The 21,813-nt window shown below is 43.1% G+C and overlaps 1 protein-coding gene, 1 long non-coding RNA gene and 1 pseudogene across 4 annotated transcripts in view; 2 read left to right on the top strand and 1 right to left on the bottom strand.

Annotated features, from left to right (window-relative positions):
• Positions 1–1,127: 1,127 nt before the first annotated feature.
• On the bottom strand, positions 1,128–14,161 carry adisspa (adipose secreted signaling protein a). 3 transcript variants are annotated; one of them, XM_085275810.1, is made up of 6 exons: positions 14,019–14,161; positions 12,493–12,565; positions 10,791–10,927; positions 10,294–10,447; positions 7,792–7,892; positions 1,128–2,315 (listed from the first exon to the last, which is right to left on the bottom strand). In XM_085275810.1, exons 2-6 carry the CDS (start codon positions 12,509–12,511, stop codon positions 2,277–2,279), a joined length of 450 nt encoding a protein of 149 aa, XP_085131936.1. In that variant the 5' UTR covers positions 12,512–12,565; positions 14,019–14,161; the 3' UTR covers positions 1,128–2,276. The 3 variants fall into 3 exon arrangements, with proteins under 3 accessions (XP_085131936.1, XP_085131932.1, XP_085131935.1); XM_085275806.1 differs by having other exon boundaries at positions 7,767–7,892; positions 14,019–14,159; XM_085275809.1 differs by having other exon boundaries at positions 7,767–7,892; positions 13,912–14,027.
• Positions 4,909–5,230, top strand: LOC146571842 (pancreatic progenitor cell differentiation and proliferation factor B pseudogene; annotated as a pseudogene).
• A 1,727-nt stretch (positions 14,162–15,888) lies between the features above and the next one.
• LOC146571839 (uncharacterized) overlaps positions 15,889–21,813 on the top strand; it is a 30,529-nt gene continuing 24,604 nt past the window's right edge. The window contains exons 1-4 of the long non-coding RNA XR_014892623.1: positions 15,889–16,018; positions 16,115–16,207; positions 17,626–17,755; positions 18,982–19,140. This is a non-coding gene — a long non-coding RNA (uncharacterized LOC146571839). The remainder of the gene's footprint in view (positions 16,019–16,114; positions 16,208–17,625; positions 17,756–18,981; positions 19,141–21,813) is intronic.

The following is a 21,813-nucleotide window of genomic DNA, read 5'->3' as shown; positions in this document are numbered from 1 at the left end:
GGCGTCTGGGAAGGGATCTCAAAACTGGATTATAGATGGCAGAGAGTTGGTGTCGTAAACCACCGCCTCTGTTCAAAGATGGTCGTTCACAGTGGACCACTTCACAAGCGCATGGCACAACACAGAAGAGCCACCTCCACAGGACAAGACTCAGCTGTCCATCTGCATCTTAAGGATAAAGGACACTCTTTCGAGGATGCCAATGTTCACATTTTGGACAGAGAGGACAGATGGTTTGAAAGAGGAGTGAAAGAAGCATCTATGTCCACTGTGAGCGACCATCTTTGAACAGAGGCGGGAGTTTACGACACCAACTCTCTGCCATCTATAATCCAGTTTGGAGATCCTCCCCAGACGCCTTAACGCCCACTCACATCCTGGGCCATCTGACCTCAGGAAATCACATGATAGGGTGGGGCCAGGTTTCACAATGAGCTCACCCGAAACTCTGGCTGATTGGGACCCACACCCAGTTTCACACCTTGGCTCAGGCGATTAGAGGATCATCAGGGGTCCTTTTGTCCCTCTGTGGGGGGAAACTCCCACTAGGTTTATATCTGGGACTCTCCACCATTTGACCTTAGAACTGAAGAAGCTTCTCGGATGAAGGTGAAACGTCTTCAAGCAACTTAAAGAAGTCCAGACGCTTTTCTTTGCAAGCTCCTTTGACGAGTTGAAGTTATTTTTCTTTCCAATAGTGTTAACATGCTGCAGGTCATGAACAGGATTTTTTTAATTTTCATTGTAAGTGGGCTAAAGCAGTTAATTAAAAGTCGTCTAACATAAATGCTGTAATTTGATTATTTTAATAAACATGTAACTTGGATGGATTGGATGCTGGCGTGACCACAGTGCACACGTCTGCTGCTGCTCACAGTGGTCCAAGGGACGCTCAGGGAGTTTGTGTGCTCGCTCAGACACATGAAACATTAGAGGGAACATTGGTCATGATACAAGAAGAGTATACAGGTGAGTCGGTTAATTAAGCTGCTGTGCAACTACATGTGGTGTAAAAGTGTAAACGGTGTGGAACAGGTGAGTCCAACCTCAGCGTCACCAGGTAAAATGTCTGTCTTATCTTTCATAAACCCTGTTAGTGGCATTAACGTTCAGAGACTTAACGTCTATTTTGGAATTTCACTCTAATTTCAGGTTTTCTACCTCCAGGTGGTTCAGAGTAGATACAGGGAACGTGACACCAGGCCAGCTGGCTTTGTGTTTGTGACAGCTCACAACACCTCATGCAAGGTTACTGTGGTCATTACTGTTACACAAGTGTGAAACTCACACCCTGTGTGTGTGTGTGTGTGTGTCTGTGTGTGTGTGTGTGTGTGTGTCTGTGTGTGTCTGTGTGTGTCTGTGTGTGTGTGTGTGTGTCTGTGTGTGTGTGTGTGTGTGTGTGTCTGTGTGTTTCTGTGTGTGTGTATTTGCGTGTGCGCGCGTGTGTGTGTGTGTATCTGTGTGTGTCTGTGTGTGTGTATCTGTGTGTGTGTGTATCTGTGTGTGTGTGTGTGTGTGTGTGTGTGTGTGTGTCTGTGTGTTTCTGTGTGTGTGTGTGTCTGTGTGTGTGTGTGTGTCTGTGTGTGTGTATCTGTGTCTGTGTGTGTGTGTGTGTGTGTGTGTGTGTGTCTGTGTGTGTGTATTTGCGTGTGCGCGCGTGTGTGTGTGTGTGTATCTGTGTGTGTCTGTGTGTGTGTATCTGTGTCTGTGTGTGTGTCTGTGTGTTTCTGTGTGTGTGTGTGTCTGTGTGTGTGTGTGTGTATCTGTGTCTGTGTGTGTGTATTTGCGTGTGCGCGCGTGTGTGTGTGTGTGTGTGTGTATCTGTGTGTGTGTGTGTGTGTGTGTGTGTGTGTGTGTGTGTATCTGTGTGTGTGTGTGTGTGTGTGTGTGTGTGTGTGTGTGTGTGTATCTGTGTGTGTGTGTGTGTGTGTCTGTGTGTGTGTGTGTGTGTGTGTGTGTGTGTGTATCTGTGTGTGTGTGTGTGTGTGTGTGTGTGTGTGTGCTGTAACACTGGTTTGACTGGCCCCAGCAGCAGAGGCATTATGGCTCTATGGCAGCCTCGTGTAAATGTAATTGCATGACTGTGACTGTGATGTGATTTTCAGGGCAGTTTGTTTGTCCTTCAGATGAATTCTACTTATTATGTATGGATCCATGTTTCTCTCTCTACTGCACCCTGACCCAGTCACTGAGTATGATCAGGAGTTACACACTTCATATCTTCTTACGATCACTGCTGTGCTTTGTGTGGGCATCTTTCCTGGCACCGAGACACCTCACCCCCTCCAGCAGCATGGGGGTGCCGTGATGTGGGTCTGGACAGAGGAAAAAAGGGGAAGATGTCAGAGTAGATGGAGAGATGCCGGCAGGGAAAAACTATGTGACATTCCATGAAATGCTTAGACAGCGTAGCCAAGCAGGCTGTAGTTACTGAAATAACTTTAGCTCTTAGTAGCAGAAAAATGGTTTCTTTTCTTTATGACAACTTAATGAGCTCTTTCTTTTTTCTTTTTTTGTCTGTCCTGTCCAGCGCTGTAGCAATGCTAAAGATTTATTTTCCCAAATGGATCATTAGAGCTTTTGGTATGTGGGTCCAATAGATTATGATGGTTTATTCAATCTTTACTTATTTATCTATTATATTTTTAAGTTGTTACAATCAGAACGGACAGCACCACAGGACGGGAAAGACAAGGACAAGAGAAGTTGTGAAGAGACTCAACAGAAGGAGAAGGAAAGAAAAACAGATGAGAAGAGAGACGGAGAGAAAAGACCTGCTGAAAAAAAACAAGCAAAAGAAAACAACACAGCAGGAAACCACGGCAACAGCCAACATCAGCATCAGTAACAGTAAATAATAAATACTGAATGTTACTGAGCAGCATGAAGGACGGATTATGATGTTTAGAGGCAGAATAACAGTGGAGGTGTTCGTCACTGAGTTCATGTTTGGAACTTTGATTTCTGTTTTGGGGTTTACAGGTTATTTTGGAGGTGTGGTCTTAAACTTTTGATCAGCTGTAAAACAGCCTGTTTCAGTTTAAACGTTGTTTTCATTAAACTGCATGATCAGAAAATGATTTTGTCTCACTCCCATTTCTCCTTGTTCCATGTTGAAGCTACTGGGAACCTTGTTAAGATCCAAACATGCAAAAATATGATTTTGTGTCATTTTTCAGGTGGTCTTAAACTTTTGATCGGGACTGTAACATCACTCCAGATAAGAATCCTTTTTTCTTTCTCATCCTCTTGCGTTAACATCTGTTTAACTTATCAGTTAGTCGATTCAAGGTGATGCCATAACTATTTCCACACCCATGTAAGCGACATTAGCCATACACACATGACTATGGGCACGCTAAGGTCACAGCTGCACACACGTGTTCTCAGCCTGCTATAACTCTAGACAAAGGGGAGCAGCAATTTTAACGCATAGAAATGTTAATTTTATAGTACTCAACATGGTTATAGACACAGAGGGTAGAAGAAGAAAACAAAAATATTCAGGAACTTGGAAAAAAAATCTAATCCTTATAAGAGGATTATGTGTCCCAGCAAGATCAGGAAATAATTAACAAAATACGCAAAACAAAACTAGAATTAAATGAAATTATTAATTAAAAAAACTCAAATCTTAGTACAAAGACTTGGCTTGCAAACTTTTGAATACGGTAACAAATCCGGTCAATTCTTAGCTAACCAGTTAAAAAAGAAAGAAAGAAAAAAGAACTATATGTGCTGTTAAAGATTTATCTGGGGACATAATATATGACCCTGAAAGAATAAACAGTCTGTATTTTCCACAGATAAACCCATCAAAAAATTGATCAGTTTCTTGGTAACGTCCTCCTTCCGAAACTACCAGACAGGTAACTAATAGCACTGGATTCTCCGCTGACATCAGGTGAACGCCAGGAAGCAATGTTTTTAACATTTGTAATGCGTGTTTGCACCATTAAGCCTGAAGGTGGCGCTGCCACTGGCTTTTCTTAACCTCTCTCACTTCACTGCAAACAAAATAAAGTTGAGTGCAGCCTGAAAAAAGAAAGATACCACAGCGTCACTGAAACTCACTCGAACGTTGGAGGGTCACATTGTCACGGTCCAGTTTGAGTTCTTGTATTTTTATATTATGGTTTATGTTCTAAGTCCTTGGTTGTACGGTTTTGATTATTGTCATTTCCCTAGGTTTCAGTTATGGTTGTCAAGATAAGATAAGATAAGATAAGATAAGCTTTATTAGTCCCACACATGGGAAATTTGGGTTTAGTTCTTAGGTTTTGTGTGATGGCTTCCCTATGTTCCGTGTTGTGTCTACTGTGCCTTTCTGCCCCATGTTTCAGGTCTCTATGTTCTGTCTCCCCAGTCTGTTAAGTTTACATGTCTTGAGTTCAGTCAGTGTGTTTCCTGTTTCACGTTGAAGGTCTGTGTCTCATGTCAGTGTTTCTAGTTTTGCTTCCCTTGTCTAGTTCAGTCTAATTACTCCCAGCTGTGCTCTCCTTCTGTGTCTCATTACCCTCGTTATCCTTCAGTGTATTTAAGCCTTGTGTTTCTCTTTGTTAGTGTCACGTCCTCCCTCATAGCTGTGTGTGATTCTCCCCGAGTCTCCTCATGTATTAGTTTTTCCCAGTTTAGTTTGCAAGGTTTTGTATCACCTTTATTTCTGTTCAGCAATTAAAGCTGCATTTTTTAGTTAAGTTCCCGCTCTGGTGAGTTTGCGTTTGGGTCCTTCTCCTGCTTGCACACAGCTGTTTTGTGACACACATTTACCCAAAACTTCTTTTCAAATGGGCCCCGTTGCCTAACGTTCGCTCCCCCAGCCTCGTACTCGTACTCCCGAACATTAAGCACGTCTGGGTCCACACAAGGGTTCCATCAGCACAGTGTGCAGTGACCAGCAGCCCAACAATGGCTGCCATTGTTGGGCTGCCAGCAGGAGGGTCTCTCGTGGCGGCCACCAACTACTATCAAAGGTGCATCAGCTCTACGTGCAGCAGCAGCTCATGTGGTGAAGTCATCCCTCACATCCAGGACTGCAGCACCTGGTAGTCCAGCTTCTTCTTTGATAAGCAGCCCCACTGGGATGACCCCACTGACTGAGGAGGCACAGCACAAGGCGGGGGTCTTGGGTGTGGTGACGAACAGTCAGATCACCTGTGTTTCCTGGGAGATGGTGATGTAGCAGCAGGCGACTGGGAGCATTGATGCGGGTAGCCCCACCTCCTCGTGATCCTGTGTTCTCTCTTGGTCCACGCCACCACACTTGATGGGGAATCGAACCATCAGCCAATGCTAGGTGACGGGAGGAAGTCGTGTTTACAGCCTTACTTTCTGTTTTTCCTTCTTTCGTCATAGTGTGGCTGCGTCTTCTGTTCCTCTAACCTCACTTTTTAAATTAACAACCAATAATAAACTTAAAAAAAAAACAGAAGCAGCCAATAATGACCTCTCTGTTGGTGCTCGAGCCTGCTTTGGGTTTCTTGGGTTACTGGTGTGGTGCGGATGGCCTAAGCCGGCAGCACAGGCCCTGGTGTAATTTAGATGACCATCCATGTAGGCTCTAATGGGAGGAAGACGAAGGCCACTCTTGAGTCTCTCACCTCCCACTACCCACTGGAATGCCCTCATGACCAACTCCATTGCCGTGATAAATGCCAGAGGGGAAATCGTGCAGCCTGCCATAACTCCAATTCCCAGGTGTTGCCAGGCTGTGGTGGTGTTCTCAGCTGTCACACAAAACTGTAAATCCTTAAAGTGGGTCTTGACCAGTCCTGTGATGTGGTTTGGTACGCTGAAATAGTTGAAGGCCATCCACAAGATCTAATGCAGAACTGACCAAAAGGCGTTGGCAAGGTCTAAAAAGACCACGTGATGGTCTCTTTGTTCTTTCTCAGCAGTTTGAATCTGGTGCCAGACGACGCTGGCATGCTCCAGACATCCAGAGAAGCCCCGCCTTCTGCACTGATGTGTCAATATAGTTGTTTCTTTGCAGGAAAGCAGATAGTCTTTGGGCCAAGACACTGAAGGAGATTTTTCCCTCTACGTTCAGCAGGCTGATCTGGCGAAACTGTCTGATGGATGAGGAGTTCTTCTCCTTAGGGATCAGAATACCTCTTTCTCTTCTCCAAGCCTTTGGAATCACTCCTTTCTGCCACGCTACCTTTATCAGCGTCCACAGGTATTTGAGGACTCGTGGGGTGTTTTTGTAGAGCCTATATGAGATGCCATTAGGTCCTGGGGCCGATGCTGCTCTTGCCTGCTTCACTACCTTCTCCACTTCACTCCATGTTGGTGGTCTTATGTCCATTTGGTGTTCAGGTGCCTGGATAGGTGGCATATCAGTCGGAATGATAACTGGTTCATGCCTCTATCAATTTCCTGCTGTCTCCTGGAATTTAACTGGTTGAAATGGCCTTTCTGCTCTGAGTCTTGTTCTTTACCCCACATCGCTCAGCCCCATAGCTGTAGATGATGGTTCCCAGGTTCTCCAGCTTCCTTTCAACTGGACCCTTTTGTTGATCTAGTATAAGAGCCAGACCCACTCTCTTTTCTCACTGGATCTGGGCCACAGAATCTGATCTTTCCTACCTTCCATCTTCCTTTCCCTTGCTGGTAGTGGTTGGCTAGACTCAGTGTTGGAAGACTCTGTTAGCTATTTCTGAATGAGCTCTGGGCTGGTTGATGGTGTTGATTGTGGCTGGCTTGGAAATGTGTTGCTAGCTGTTGGTGGCTAAACTCCAAGCTAGCGGCTGATATTAAGCTAGAGCTAGAATCTAATATTTCAAGGCCCATGTCAGTTGTTAGTTTTGGCCAGCCACAAATGCAGTCCTGCAGCTTCTTTCCTACCATCATTGATGGTCCATTATTTGCAATGCTGGTTGATCTATTCATCGGTGGTACCGTTCCGTGGTTCGTTGCCATTAAATCCGTCCGGAAAGGGTCTTCCTTCACCCCTGCTCTCGCAGACCCTTCTCTTTTGAGACTTCTGTAGCAATAATGGGTGTACCCAGGTACGCTAAAAAACGCTGGGTCCTGCTGGTATGAGGCACTAACCCACACCAGCCCCATTAGGGTCTATTCCCTCCTGTCAGCAGTCTTTCCAGGCTGTCATCTGGTCTTTCCCTGATTCTCAGCTGCCCATTCGCAGCGGTCACTGGTGGTAAAAAACTACATTTCCGCGAAAATGACGTCACTTCCAATTTCGGGCAGAACATGGCGGACATGCGATAGTTCGTGCTGATGGACGGAGGAAGTGTTATGAACAGCTGATCGGATCGGCAAAGCGTGTTTCTGGAATATTATGTTTTTGTTGCTGCAAGTGCTTTTTATGCAGTTTTTGCAAAGCTTTATGTGGAAGGAAACTGTGACCGAGGACAAGCTGATGGCATAAGATGTAAGTACAACTCCTCCGGTTTCATATGCAAAAAAATTTTTTGCGCTAGCTCACGTGGTTGCAGTGCTACCGGGATTTAAAAATAGTTAAGCAAAACGGAGCGTGCTGCTCTGACCGGTTTTAAAGGGTTAAAATCTCCACATATCCTTTCTTCAGGACTCCTTCCACCTTAACAAGAATCTCAGTTCCAGATGTACTGACGCATAATACTCATACTATAATGTTTCACTGTGCTGCACTGTGTCCTGTTGAACTGTGTTTGATCTGTGTACAGTCAACAAGGTAATAAAGATGCAGTCCTGTATGATTAGGACCTGTTTACTCTGTCTGTGCGCGCGTATGTGTGTGTATCTGTCGGTGCACAAGCACCTACCAATGACCCTGGCCTGGAGTCTGACCTTTAGACTGCTGTCTTTTCTCCCTCTGGTTACCATGGTGATCTCCTCCTGTTGCACCCCCTCCTGGTGAGTTCTGTATTCACATGTTACCTTTACACCTCCTAAAGAGAACGAGGGAGTGAGGAAGGAGACAAGTTATTCATACGCAGTCTGCACCACGCTGAGTCCAATGAACTTTAGAAACATCATCAATGCAGTTAAAGGAATACTTTAGCCCCAGGTGTACCAACCCTGTGCTGCGGCATATCTATGTCTAATGTATCAAAGACTGCATTTACCTCAAGCAGCAAAGAACAAAACATTCAGCACTCCTAACTCTAACAAGCACAGACTCAGTAACTCTGATGCCATCTTAACCCTGAGTGACGATGTTCTAATGTAATGCTTAAATAAGTTGTAGACAGTCTTCTTCAAACGTTTTGCTATAAAAGGAAACTTTGAGATTGGTATTCGGCTCGACGGCCGTCTGGTTTTTTTAGGTGTGGTTGCACAAAAGCTGAAGTATTCTGGGACACAGCCAGAGGACAGACAGTTGGTAAGTGCAGAAACAAACAGTGACATCCAAAGCTTGAAGAACGTTTTCGTTGCACCACAGATCTTTAAAGCTCGTCCTCAGAGACTCAGTCTGTTCACAGAAAGCCATCAGTGCTTTCATTTCTTGTTATTGTAGCTGAACACTCTTCTCCTTACCCTCCCTCTTGTCTTTTATGATTGAAAATGTCTTTATTCATCCAGGGTAGCCATTTTGGACACTGTGGACCGGCATGTCTATTACACACTTTGCTGTGACAGTGGGTTGAACGTCCACACTCCAGTGAACTCATGTGTTGGTATCTTCCCCTCTAATTACAACCCAGTTCTTGCTTATCCAGGACATTGAAGCTGTTCCTGGACGGGGAAATTCAGGAATGTGGTTGATTTATTTTTTTGTGGCTGTTCCTTTGAAGACTAGATCCATGCAGCTGCAATGAAGGAGAGCTGACTGGTTTGTTTGGTTTAGCTCCTTAGTGCTAAACCAAGCCTGGGAGGTGTTGAGCTGCTAGAGAGATGAATCCAGCTGTTTCTGCTGAGACACTGGCAACAGCAGTCAGCTGACTCTTGATCTCAAACCTGCTCGAGAGCAGAGATCTGTTATTGCGGTACTGAGATGCTTGGGTCAGGCAGAGACAGTGTCACAGCTGTATGGAGAGCTGAGCTTTGGTATACTATTACAGACGAGAGCTCAAATACTGGGCCTGCTGACACGAGGCAGACTCGAGTTTTGTTCTACGTAGGCTTCCAGGATCGCTTTTAACCCAAGATGGCTTATGCTCAGTTTATTCACACGGGCTAATCAGTGTAATGTAATACAATCATTCAGTTACTCAGGGTTTTAATTTAGGTTCGTACTTTCAAAAATAGCAAGGTGTTACCAATATTCTCAGCACAGAGACGCAGACGCTGCCACAGACAGTAGACACTAACGCCATATTTTGGTTTCGTTTTTAGGTTTTCACTTCCTGGTGTTGGGAAATGTGACCATGCATATACATTTTCCTTAGGATGTCTTTCTCCCCTAACCCCAATCAGTCGCAGCAGATGGCCCCGCCCCTCCCTGAGCCTGGTTCTGCCGGAGGTTTCTTCCTGTTAAAAGGGAGTTTTTCCTTCCCACTGTCACCAAAGTGCTTGCTCATAGGGGGTCATATGATTATTGTGGGGTCTTTACCTTATAATATAAAGCACCTTGAGGCGACTGTCATGATTTGGTGATATATAAATTGGAATTTCAAAATACATTTCTTGGTTACAGACTTGTGTTGTGCTCGTGTGAAAAGATTCCACAGAAACATTAGTCCCAAAAAGTAATCTTCAATTCAATTCAATTCTATTTTATTTATATAGCGCCAAATCACAACATAAGTCGCCTCAAGGCGCCTCATAGATACAGAGAAAAACCCAACAATCATATGACCCCCTATGAGCAGCACTTTGGCGACAGTGGGAAGGAAAAACTTCCTTTTAACAGGAAGAAACCTCCAGCAGAACCAGGCTCAGGGAGGGGCGGGGCCATCTGCTGCGACTGGTTGGGGTGAGAGAAGGAAGACAGGATAAAGACACGATGTGGAAGAGAGACAGAGGTTAATAACAGATATGATTCAATGCAGAGAGGTCTGTTAATACATAGTGAGTGAGAAAGGTGACTGGAAAGGAAAAACTCAATGCATCATGGGAATCCCCCGGCAGCCTACGTCTATTGCAGCATAACTAAGGGAGGATTCAGGGTCACCTGGTCCAGCCCTAACTATATGCTTTAGCACAAGTGAGGACGCTGGTGGACAGAGTCTAAGGAGCTCCTTAGACTAGCATGACCTGGATTACTGAGAACCTACAGACTTACTGCTGGGCAGAGAACCTAACCCACCATGGTCACCTGCTCTGTGCAGCAACAGTCTGCTCCACAACACTGCAGGTTAGACATATGTGCAAGCATGTCCTGAAGTATGCCTGTACACCTATACTTACCCTCCAGTGTGGAGTTAATACGCTGGACCCGCAGGCTGGGCGACCTCCGAGATGGAGAAGAGGAGGGAAGACATGAGAGCTCTTTGCCCAGTGTGGGGACATCTGGGACAGTGAAGACAATCTCATAACAGTGGTGGCTCTTCAGGAAACCAGCCTTGACAGAGGAGCGACGTGTTAGAGGCAAAGAGTAGAAAACATTGGATCAAATAGCTCAGGAGGATGTGGGCTAACACAGCCCGTGGTGTCACATTTTCATGGCTCAGTTTAATGTTGTTTTGTTGTTCCACCATTCCTCAGCCGGACTTTACATTTTACAAATGTATCCAGATGAAACATCCATGAACATGGAAATCAATCAAATCGTAAACCAGGAGACTTTCTCTGCTCATTCATGAAAACACCTTGTGGTCATTTTATCAACACTTCACCTGAAAAATCGCTTACAATGATGAAATCATGACGAACAACTGTGTTCGTTTGACGGTGTGCAGACACACCTTCACCAAGTAGCTGCCATCCTTCTCTGAGACAGCAATGAGCGTAGCGACGTTCGACTGGTCATCTCTCCGTGTTGGAGAGCCAGGGGGCTCGTCATCGTCAGGGAAACGCACCCCACCTGCTTTGGACGTAGAGCCTGGGGACAGACAGGTAACATCAAACCACGGCAACCGTAGAAATGAACACAACTGCTGTCAACGTGTTTGCTGAGATGGAGAACAGCAAACCGATACAATCTGAGAGCATAACACCAACTACTGTACTGTCACATTATTAGGTACACCTGTTCCACTGCTCATCACAGCAATCCAAACATCTAATCAGCCTTTGACATCAGCAGGAATTTAAAGCATTTAGACAGGACGGCCTGCTGGAGCTCAAACTGAGCATCAAAGTAAGAAAGATGAACGTGGCATGGTTCATGATGTCAGGCGGGCTGCTGTGAGTATTTCAGACATTGTCGATGGGCTGGGTTTATCCTGCATAATCATGTCCGCTATCACCAAGGTTAGACAAGAGGAGACGGACTCCAACAGCCTCGACAGTCACCAGATTTCAGTCCAGCACAGCATCCTTGGGATGTGCATGAAAGGGAAATTTGGATGAGCAGGAATTTGATTGAAAGCATAAATGCAATGCTGGACTGTATTCAGGAAAGTGAGCGATCTGGAGCTGTGGCTGACAAAAGTACAAAATGCTTAAGTGAGAAGTGCATCAACACAGTAGCAAATGAAAATCTTTAGTAGTGAAGCACGTGTAGAGACAGCAAAGGTGTGTGTGAAGACAATAAGATTGTTTGATGTGGGTGAGGAGGTGTGTTACTGACTTTTGTGCTGTGGGCCAGTTGAGCCAAAACAACCTAAAAAATTGTAGTAAAACAATTCAGTTCCATTTTATACAGTGGCGACTCACAGCAACAGCTGCTTCAAAGAAACATCTGGATGGACTATGTGCTGGACCAGTGCTTCCTACAGCACAGCACCAACTGCAACTCATCAGATGCAGAACGATGCAGCACAGACACAATGTGATATTCCCATGTGTGTCTCAGTTAGACATTACAGCTTTCTCTACAGTTTGTGAATCAATATGAAAAATGCTTCCAAACTGGTTGTAGGACACACACCGATTGTCATGTGGTACTTTTCTACTCTGCTTAAGCACTCAGAGAACAGCTGGTAGCAGCTGTGGCTCAGCAGACCATCGACAAATCAGAAGGTAGGTGATTTAGATTCTCCTGCTCTTAGATTGCAAAGACGAGCAGAAGGTGCGAGGCTGATGAGAATCTGTGACCAAAACAACACAAGTGACAGACGGACCAAAGGACCCCGTCATTGTGATTCACTGATGCTAAAACTTCAGTGTTGGATGGGTTACAGCAGAGAGAATGTAAACTACATGGCATAACGCAGTCAGAACATTTTGATGAGCTGGATTGTTTTTGGTGCTCATTTTCAGTGCAGACACATATTTTTAGAAACATACAGGAAAAAAACAACAAACACAAACAGAGCCGTTAAAAGCACAGTGAGAAAATATCATGTGCTTTCTGCATTTGCCAGGCCCTCTGCTCATTCAAATCACCTGTACCTGTACTACTTGCCACTTTATCACGAAACGGGATACAGCGCCCCCTGGTGGTTTCAAATAAAGGCCAGTCACAAGTAGCATTCATAAACACACAAGCAGCATCACACTCACCTTTTCTTCCTGTTGCCATGGTGATGTGGTTAGGATTTAGGTTAGACAAAACCCGAGTACTGTCATCACTGACCTGAGTGTGAGAGCACAGGGAGACAGAGAGCACGGTGTCACAGCTCTGTGGTGGAGATGGACAGTACAGACCGATATCACATGGTCTCTTCCTCCACGTCCTTCTTTGTCCTGTTGTCCCATTTTTACTTTAGTCTATTATATCCCTTGGATATGAATACCAGTCAAATATAATCTGTCACTGATTTTTTTTTCATCAGTCCGAGACCACAAATTGATTATTTGAATAGAGTACAACTGCCACTCTGATTTTTAAAGCTCAGTCACTGCAAACTGACCAGGCTCTCCTTTATGACCTGCAGCTGGTCTGATCTGGAGAACTAAGGAGCAGGAGCCGAAGTTCATTTTGATCAATTTCTAATTTCAGCACAAAGCAACAGCCTTGTAAAGGAAAAGTATGTGCAGAGATAAAACTGGTGACAGAAAAGAGCCACAGGACGAGCCCTGGAGCCATGGGCAGAGAGGGGAACAAGAACAAGCGCGCACAAAAGTTTGCTGTTGCTTTCAGTAGTTTTTCTACAGAGTCAGATAAACACACAACACGGAGACATGCACAGCACATGACACTGTGTGCTGTTCTGGCCCACAGACAGGTGAGCTGTCAGCATCACAGGTCATGGGTTGTCTTATTTCACTGCTAGTAAAAAAATAAATATGATCCATGTATTTATTGCTATTTCACTGTCACATAGGCGTTTTTATTATGGTCGTTTTTGTTTTTTATTGCACATGATGAAAACTCTTTGCTGCCACAGGTTTTCACTGTTGTGTGGTCTGATTACCAGCACTGATATCTCCTCTCTTCTACTATATAAAGCTTCCCTATTTAAATTAAATAAATGAGAAAATATTCTTTTAAAAAATTAGTAAAATTCAAGAAATTCAACTGAAATGAGTTGAATGATGATTACTCGATATTGTAGCCTGCCCATTAAATTATTAGAGGCTTTCTTCTAATTCCAAGATTATCAGTAACAATTACAACACAGTAATCCAGCGATTATTTGTCTTACAATACATTTAAATGGCTTTTTGCTGCAGTGCTTTACAAATGAAGCTGGATCCCGTACAGCGCGCTGCTGTGTCCGCGCTACACACAGAAATCAAAAAGGTGAAAATCCTCTGTGCTGTTTTTATCACAGCGTGTCCAGAAGTCACAAAGCTTTTGGAAGCACTTTAATATCGAGAGCTGAAACGTCTCAGTGTCACGGGAGCTTAAAGAGGACAACACCCATCCTGCTCAGCTGTACGGAGGGACGCAGGCACCTGAGGGCTTTGTAACACTGGGCAATAATGCGCTACATAACCATTCGGGATGCATAATAATAAAAGCAGGGTGCTACTTACAGGGACTGTGTCAACCCGTCAAACACAGATCCACACCCATCCAGGCTGCATCCTGCACCAACCTGCTGGTATAGCTAAACGCACGCAGTCACATAGGAAGTACGTACCGCTTAGTTCAGATCATCCGAGCTGCGCGCTTCCCGCTCTGGCGTCCGTCTTTGGGCAGCTGGCAGGATGCTGCTGTGCTCTACATGCACACTCACGTGTCCCGCGCGCGGACTGCTCGGCGGACACGCGCGTGTAGCAGACAGCCACACAGCGGGCACAGATGGTCACCGTTACATAACAAGGCGCGTCAGATGGGTCCAAATGTCCGGTTTCCACCGCGGCGTTAAGGCCTCACACGTGTAAGACTCAAAGCAGAGTGTACCTGGTAAAATGTCTGTTTCTACTATTTCCATCTATTATTTCAGGATTTTACTCAGAAATGTTAACTGTATGTTAACCAAGTCTTGCCACTTACATATGATCAAACCTCCAACCTTGCCATTAGTAGATGACCTGCCCAAATCTCCTGAGACACAGCCATCCCATTTATGTAGAATGTATCATTTAGAGGCACTCTGAACAACCTGAAGATGTGCCGAGTCAAAAGTCACCCAAGGTAGGCACGAATCTGTCAGTGGCACAAACACAAACAATGACTTCTTTTTTCACTTCATTAAGTTGGAGAAAGCTGCACTCTAAAAAGTAACCAGGCCTTTTACCTCCACTTGATTAAATCCATGGCTGCAATATAAAAATTCTAATTTATTGATTAAGACAGACCTTCTAAGTTGCAAACTTTCTTTTTTGGTTGTGTTGAAATAATAATGTTGGTAATTACATTAAATTAATTTTATATGTAATTTCAAATTAAATCCCAATGTTAGTGGGTTCAAAATAAAATTCAAGCTGTAATTACTTAAAGAAATTGAATAGATAACTTATTTTATTTCCACTGTAACTTCTGATTTCAAGTTCCCACTTAACTAGCCCGGACAAATTCACATACGGTGCGTTGCATGGTGGACTTGCAAGCTTTTGTAAAAGACATTTCCAGGTAAATAACATTTCATTTACAGTTCTAACAAAGCAAAGCATTTGTGCTACTCACTTGTACTGGATGATGTGATGCTCATACATTTAAGGAGATATTTTGCACTACCACATGTGGCTAATGCTAGCCATTCTAAACTTAGCACAGCAGAGGATAAGACTTATAGTTTCATTTGACAAAAGTCTTCAGCTAGAGAGTGCAACTGTGGCCAGGAAAAGCGTGGCTAAAGTTCTGCTACACAGTGCAATCTCATTTTGATTTTAGGCTGATTTTGTTTTTCTTTTTACCAAAATTAGAAGCCTTAAACTGTGAATAGTTTTGTCAGAGGATGACCTAGAGGCTTCTTTTCCCCCCTGGCTCACCTATTTTATGTCTTTATAAAATTTGCATGACCTATATGTAATATTACATTGTAAATGATTTTGGTTAGTATTGTGATACAGCTTAAAGTAAGTATTGTTCTTGATCTTAAGAGCTGCAGCTATCTTTGTTTCTTTTTGAAAAATCAGGTTGTGTGAAATATTGTTAATGTCATTCCAGTAGCATCGTTCTGGCATAGGCTATGTGAATCTACTTAACATCAAGACTTTGTGTAAGCAGTTAGTATAGTGTGATAATCGAGGGTCATTAGTGTTAAGTTGGGACACATTTGTTACAAAATGGGCTGGGAGTGAACAAAATTCTAACCTCTACAAAACATTACAGATTACGCCATGGTTATGGTAAATGGACTGGTTCTTATATAGCGCTTTTCTACTCTTCTGAGCACTCAAAGCACTTTATACAACTTGTACATTCACCCATTCACACCCATTTGCACAAGCATATTCTTTCTTTCTTTAAATAATGTATTACAGCATTCATTAATGCAGTATAGCTAATAGTCTGCAAGGCTTAATTCTTGTGTTTGTGTGGTCGACAGATAAAGGAGGCGTTCAAGAGAATAACCACTGTAAGCCTTGAATGGCTACACTTGACCATTGCACCCCAAAACTGATGGATGTCATTTTATCAAGGGGAGGAGCTAAAGGAGTGAGAATCAGGCAGATCAAGGACATGCTTCTTGAGGTAGGACAACTCTTTAGACTTTGGGTATCTTTGAAATGCACTTTGTTGGCAGTCACCCATGTAGTTTATACGCATACTTTATTTTTTCTTAAATAGCACAATACAATCGAAACACACAGAGACGTAGCCATCTGCTGCCTTATCACTTTCCTTGGAGAGAAGGACGAGGGCCTGTTCATGGAGTTTGGTGTAAGTAATCCAGCATTGTGTGTGTGTGTGTGTGTGTGTGTGTGCGTGTGCGTGTGTGTGCGTGTGTGCGTGTGTGTGTGTGTGTGTGTGTGTGTGTGTGTGTGTGTGTTTTCCATTGATCATCTGAATTCATTAAGATTCAGTAAGTATAAAAGTCTAATCTATAATTCACTAACCTATTTTTTTTTTAAACTATTTTTAAAATTTGCTTTACAAGGACACCGAAGAATTTAAGGCCAACCTTGAAAGGCAGGTGATGAAAACTGCCATCATCAGTGGCCGGTACAGCCCTGGATCTGACGATAAGATTGCAACCATGATGTTTTTTTTGTTGAGCTTAAACAATAGTTTTTAGAGTGTGTCTGCTATCCAACTTCTAATAGAGTCTAAGCACTTATGCAAGATCTGTAGCTTAGAAATGTCTTGGGGCTTAAATATGACTGAATGTCATCTATAGCGATACTAAATGGAAGAAGTGGGTGGGTGGTGGGCCCACATAGTTGCTTTGGGCTGAGCCCAGCCGGGGCTCATGGGCTAAGGCTCAGCCACTAGACACTCGCCCTCGAGCCTGACCAACTCTCTGTGAATGGTACTCATGGACATTGATCACTGGTCTTTGATCAGTGGTCGCTGATCAATGGTCATGACAATTTGCATATTAATGATCAAGGAACTGACCTCCCAGCCCATTGTTCCTTCAGTGGGCTGGGAGCTCATTATGCAAATGTGCTGCTTATAAGATTGAAACCTGCAGTCAGCTGAGACTGAAGACGTCAGTAGGATGATGACGAAACATTTGTCCCACTGAAAACATCCAGATGAACAGAATCAACCTTTTGGGATTTCCTGCCCTGGATGATTGAGCGTGCATCGAGACATTCCAGAGCAGTTAGCTGGCTCCGGTTGCTTAGAGCAGTCCGTCTCTGGTTGCTCAGGTTGTGGTGTGGGCAGAGTCTCTAGGGCAGGGCTGCCCAATCCCAGTCCTCGAGAGCTACTATCCTGCAGCTTTTAGATGCATCCCTACTCCAACACAGCTGAATCAAATGGTTTGATTACCTCTTCAGCATGCCATCATGTTTGGCAAAGGCCTGATAACAAGCCATTCATTTGATTCGGGTGTGTGGGAACAAGGATGCATCTAAAAGCTGCAGGACGGTAGCTCTCGAGGACTGGGATTGGGCACCCCTGCTCTAGGGCAACTCCTGCAGATTCAAACTGCTCCAGCTCAGTTTGTGAGGCGGCGCTGGATGGAGCCATCTCAGGGATTCCCTGCTGAAAACACTCTGAAAGTCTCTTTACTTTGACCAACACTGAAACTCAAAACTAATTTTCACTATTTGCTAGCTGAGACGTCTGAGATGGCTTGCATAAACAGTGGAAGAGTGCGAGGTAATAACTTATCTTTACTATCTTTACAGAGCACCCGGCACTGGCAGATCCAGTCCAACAGGCTGTTGAACCATGCTTCCTTTCCATTATAGGCTGGAAGACAGTATTGTACTGGCTGCTGCAGCATTGGCGGTGATCCACATGAGCTTGGTTGCAGAGGTGAAGAAATGTGTTTTTCAACAAGGCTGCTAAACAGTTCATACCCAATGATACTCTTAAAAAAATACAAGAACCAGGAACTATAAAGGAAGACACATTTAATCTACGATTTACTTTAGAATAAACTGAAAGTAAAAACTAAGAATATGTGTCTCATGGGCTGTCAGAATGGGGTCATTAGGCCCAGATACGACACCACAGCTCTGTGCAAAACACACCTCAACATGAAAACACAGGGAGAGCAGACAGACATGTGGACATGACCAGGGAGAAAGATGACAAAACACAGAGACGAGACTAGAGACAGACTGGACACAAAAGGGAACTAAGGTAATAAAACAAGAACCAGGAACCAGAGAAAAACATAAACTTTTATTTAATGTTGAATTAACTGAAAGTAAAAACTAAAAATGTATTACTCATAGCTCCTTAGGCCCAGGTACAAGTGCAAAACACACCTGAACACAAGCAAGGTAAAGAGAGAGGAAGCATACAGCAAGAATACAAAGGAAATGTGACTATCAAAATAAAATAGGAAATAACTAGACTGGGAAACATAAAACAGGACTGATACAGGAGGGAGAACAATTAACAAATAACTGTAACCACAACTAGAAACTTATTCTCTCCCTTTGATCATGATTATTTATTAATTATCATCGTTATCATTTTATCCTAACACTTTCACAGATCGTCACATTTATATGACACCACAATGTAATGTATAACGTACACAAAACATATACTGCTGGATATCAGATTCCATCAACTACCAAGCAGAAAACAAAAGGCAGCTCCTCGATACTTTATTATGAAATCAGCAGAAAGTAGTTTATGTCCTGTGGAAAACGTAAACATACACAGTACCTTACAATAACAGCACTAAATAAACAAACAAACAAAACATGAAATATGAATTTGTAAGTTTATTCAGACTCCGGGCGTAGCACTTAAACAGAACCTTTAAATGGGCAACAATGATTAGTGTAACAAGGGTTTAGTCTTGTCAGCATATCTTTATTTTAAGTTCAGGTCAGCACGTGAACACATCAAAGTGATTCATAACTAGGTTTTTAACGAGACGTACAGTAAACATTTCCTTGGAATTAATTTTAAAATATGCACTGTGAACACTAGGTGGCAGTGTGGGACAATGACTGCATGTCATTAGATATAAGTGAGCCTCGGTCTTTAAATCTGTGACATTCCTGCTTTTATTTGAACAGGCTGCTCTTCCCAGTTGTTTCATTTCTCCAACAATCTTCTTCCCGCATCAACTACTAATTTTAACAAGTGAAACTGTTCGCTGGTGTTTCCTTGTCTGGTCCATCACTGGCCTTGGGAGACCCTACCAGGAGGTGCGGCTATCAAGATCAGCAGCACAGGTCAGCTCCACAGACTTCAAAGACCAAAACAAAGGATTATGTGAATGATTACTGAAAAGTAAATATATTTATTAGTTAATTATACTGGGTGATTTAACTAATTTCTTTATATGAACTGAGAATACAGGAAAATGAAAATGTGAGTATGGGGCACTTAGGCTACGTTCACACTGCAGATCTTAATGCTCAATTCCGATTTTTAGATCAAATCCGATTATTTTGTCTGCTCCGGCGCTGATAATTGGCGTCTGTCTTGTGACGTAAAAAACAGATTTAATGCGACGTGACCATCAAACAGCAGCTTTCTAAAACATCAGATATGTATCGGATTCAGCACCACATACGAAAGTGACCCAGATCGGATTTGAAAATATCGGATTTGTGCCGTTCACGCTGTCAGACCATGACCGGATATGGGTCGCAGAGGGTCAGAAAAGTCGGATTTGATGCGCTTTCGCCTGCAGTGGGAACGTAGCCTATGAGACCAAAAAAAAGGCTTTCCAAGAAATTTGAACTCTTCCGGTTTTTGGTTTATTACCTACACAGCAAAATCTCCAGTGTTAAATTAACACTATAGAGTGTCTATATGGGTCCACACCTCTGAGTGTTAAATTAACACTTTTGACAGTGTTATATGTTTAAAAGTAACCTAGTCAGTTTTGAAGATTAACAATGACTAACACTGAGCAGTGCTGATTTTCTAACACTGGAAAATAACTCAAAATGTTAGAAATATTCCAGTGTTAGAAAATCAGCACTGCTCATTGTTAGCCTTTGTTAATCTTCAAAACTGACTAGGTTACTTTTAAACATATAACACTGTCAAAAGTGTTAATTTAACACTCAGAGGTGTGGACCCATATAGACACTCTATAGTGTTAATTTAACACTGGAGATTTTGCTGTGTAAAAACAACCAGAGTGAATGTTGCTGGTTGCAAAACCTCCCATGCCTCCAGCAGATCATATCGACATATAATATTTGTATAGGCTCCAAAGCACCTTAAGACTTTGTTTTTCCCTTAAAGACCTCCAAGAGTCATGCCCTCCTCCACTATGTCATCTCCCCACAGCAAAGGTTAAAAAGCAGCACTCAAAGAATCCACAGTTATATTTGTTTATTACCAGATGATTGCACACAGGGTTCTAGCTGTACAGCAGGAACAGAACTTGGAAATAAGGTAAGAAATTAAGGGATAAAAGATTATCCTGTGAGTATACATCACTCTACCTTTCGCTCCAAAGCACATACACACACACAGTGTGTGAAATGATTTGTATAATAAATATGCATACCGGTTTCATGTTTTCCAGTTACAACAGTGTAATCAAAATGAACATGTAGATAAGTAACATGCACTGGAGGATATCTGAGCTGGGTAGTTTGTTGAGCCAGAAATACATGCACACGCAGATAAACATAAAAAAATCAGCTGTAGCACAGATTTAAATAAAGCCCCATCTAACAGAAGCCTGGTGTCTTACTGCAAAGTGCTCCACGCTCAAGTGCAAAAATAAAGAGTCTAAATGAAGAGCTTCTTCCTTCAACAAATACCAGTCTCTCCATCTCAAACACACATACACACAAATGTGTACTTCTGTAAAAAACAAAACAAAACATAGGAAGCAGGTCATCTTTATTAACTTTATAAATACTCCCCGTCAGCTACAGTCACACAAAGTCAAAAGCATGTGGTTATCTTCCTGCGTCCAGACTGCTGGGAGCAGTAAGGCTCATCACATCTTCCAGTTTGTGGCCACTCCGTAGCAGCGCTGTACTGTTTCCATCAGGGATGCTGCATCAGAGCTGCAACGCACGTTCATCTTCCTCTTTACATGTCAGCAAAATGAGGTGTACAAATACAGCTCCTCCCTACCACACCAAAAACTACAACACAGTTTAGAAGAGCGTCCTGGTTTAAGTCTTTTCTGTAATAATACGTCGTCTAAATCTCTTACAGTCGTCTGACTCACAGCATGTGGACATTTCATTCTTTATACCATCTGCTTGTCACCACACTCAAAATCTACCAACCACACATCAAATGGTTTTTGACAATGGTTTGGAAACTATTCATAAAAGCAAATATTTTGGTCTCTATGGATCGTTCCTACCTTCATAGCTGTATTGCAAGTGAATTTCCGAATAACTCCAGTTTTATTAAGGCTTAATGTTAGAGGTAAGGTCGCTTTCACTATGTGCTGACACAACCGGCTGTAGCTGGTATCTGTCTGTTCGACCTTACTTCCCCCAGCTGAGTCACTAAAACTGGACCTCTCAGCCGTGAGCGTGCTAATAAAATGATCATGCGGTACAGACTGTATCAGAAGTTCATCCTCCAGCTTTAGTGACTGGAATTCTAATAATATTATAGCCTCTTAATTAGCAAGTATGTGTATCAATGCACCGCATCTATGCATTTTAGCTGATATCTTATTACAAAAGTCTCAGGTCTAAATATGCTAACGTCTGGCTCCAAAGAATCAACATGGCACCAGCCAAAGCACTATAGCTAAAGGCTTTAATATGAAGAATCCACAAACCAATGGTTGATATCACAGTTGCTTCATCCATCTTTTATATACAATATAAATTAAAGATCGGTGTGTATAAATTGCAGAAAACCAATCCCTACCAACACTCTTTTGCAGGGATTAGTGCTGTCCAAGTTAG

The sequence above is a fragment of the Mchenga conophoros genome, linkage group LG6 (assembly GCF_057382185.1).
Source record: "Mchenga conophoros isolate Kocher_MC1m ecotype Shallow Benthic linkage group LG6, M_conophoros_male_GT1.1, whole genome shotgun sequence".
Classification (NCBI taxonomy): Eukaryota; Metazoa; Chordata; class Actinopteri; order Cichliformes; family Cichlidae; genus Mchenga; species Mchenga conophoros.
The sequence above is the reverse complement of the archived record's forward strand: the minus strand, read 5'-3'. Positions and strand labels throughout refer to the sequence as shown.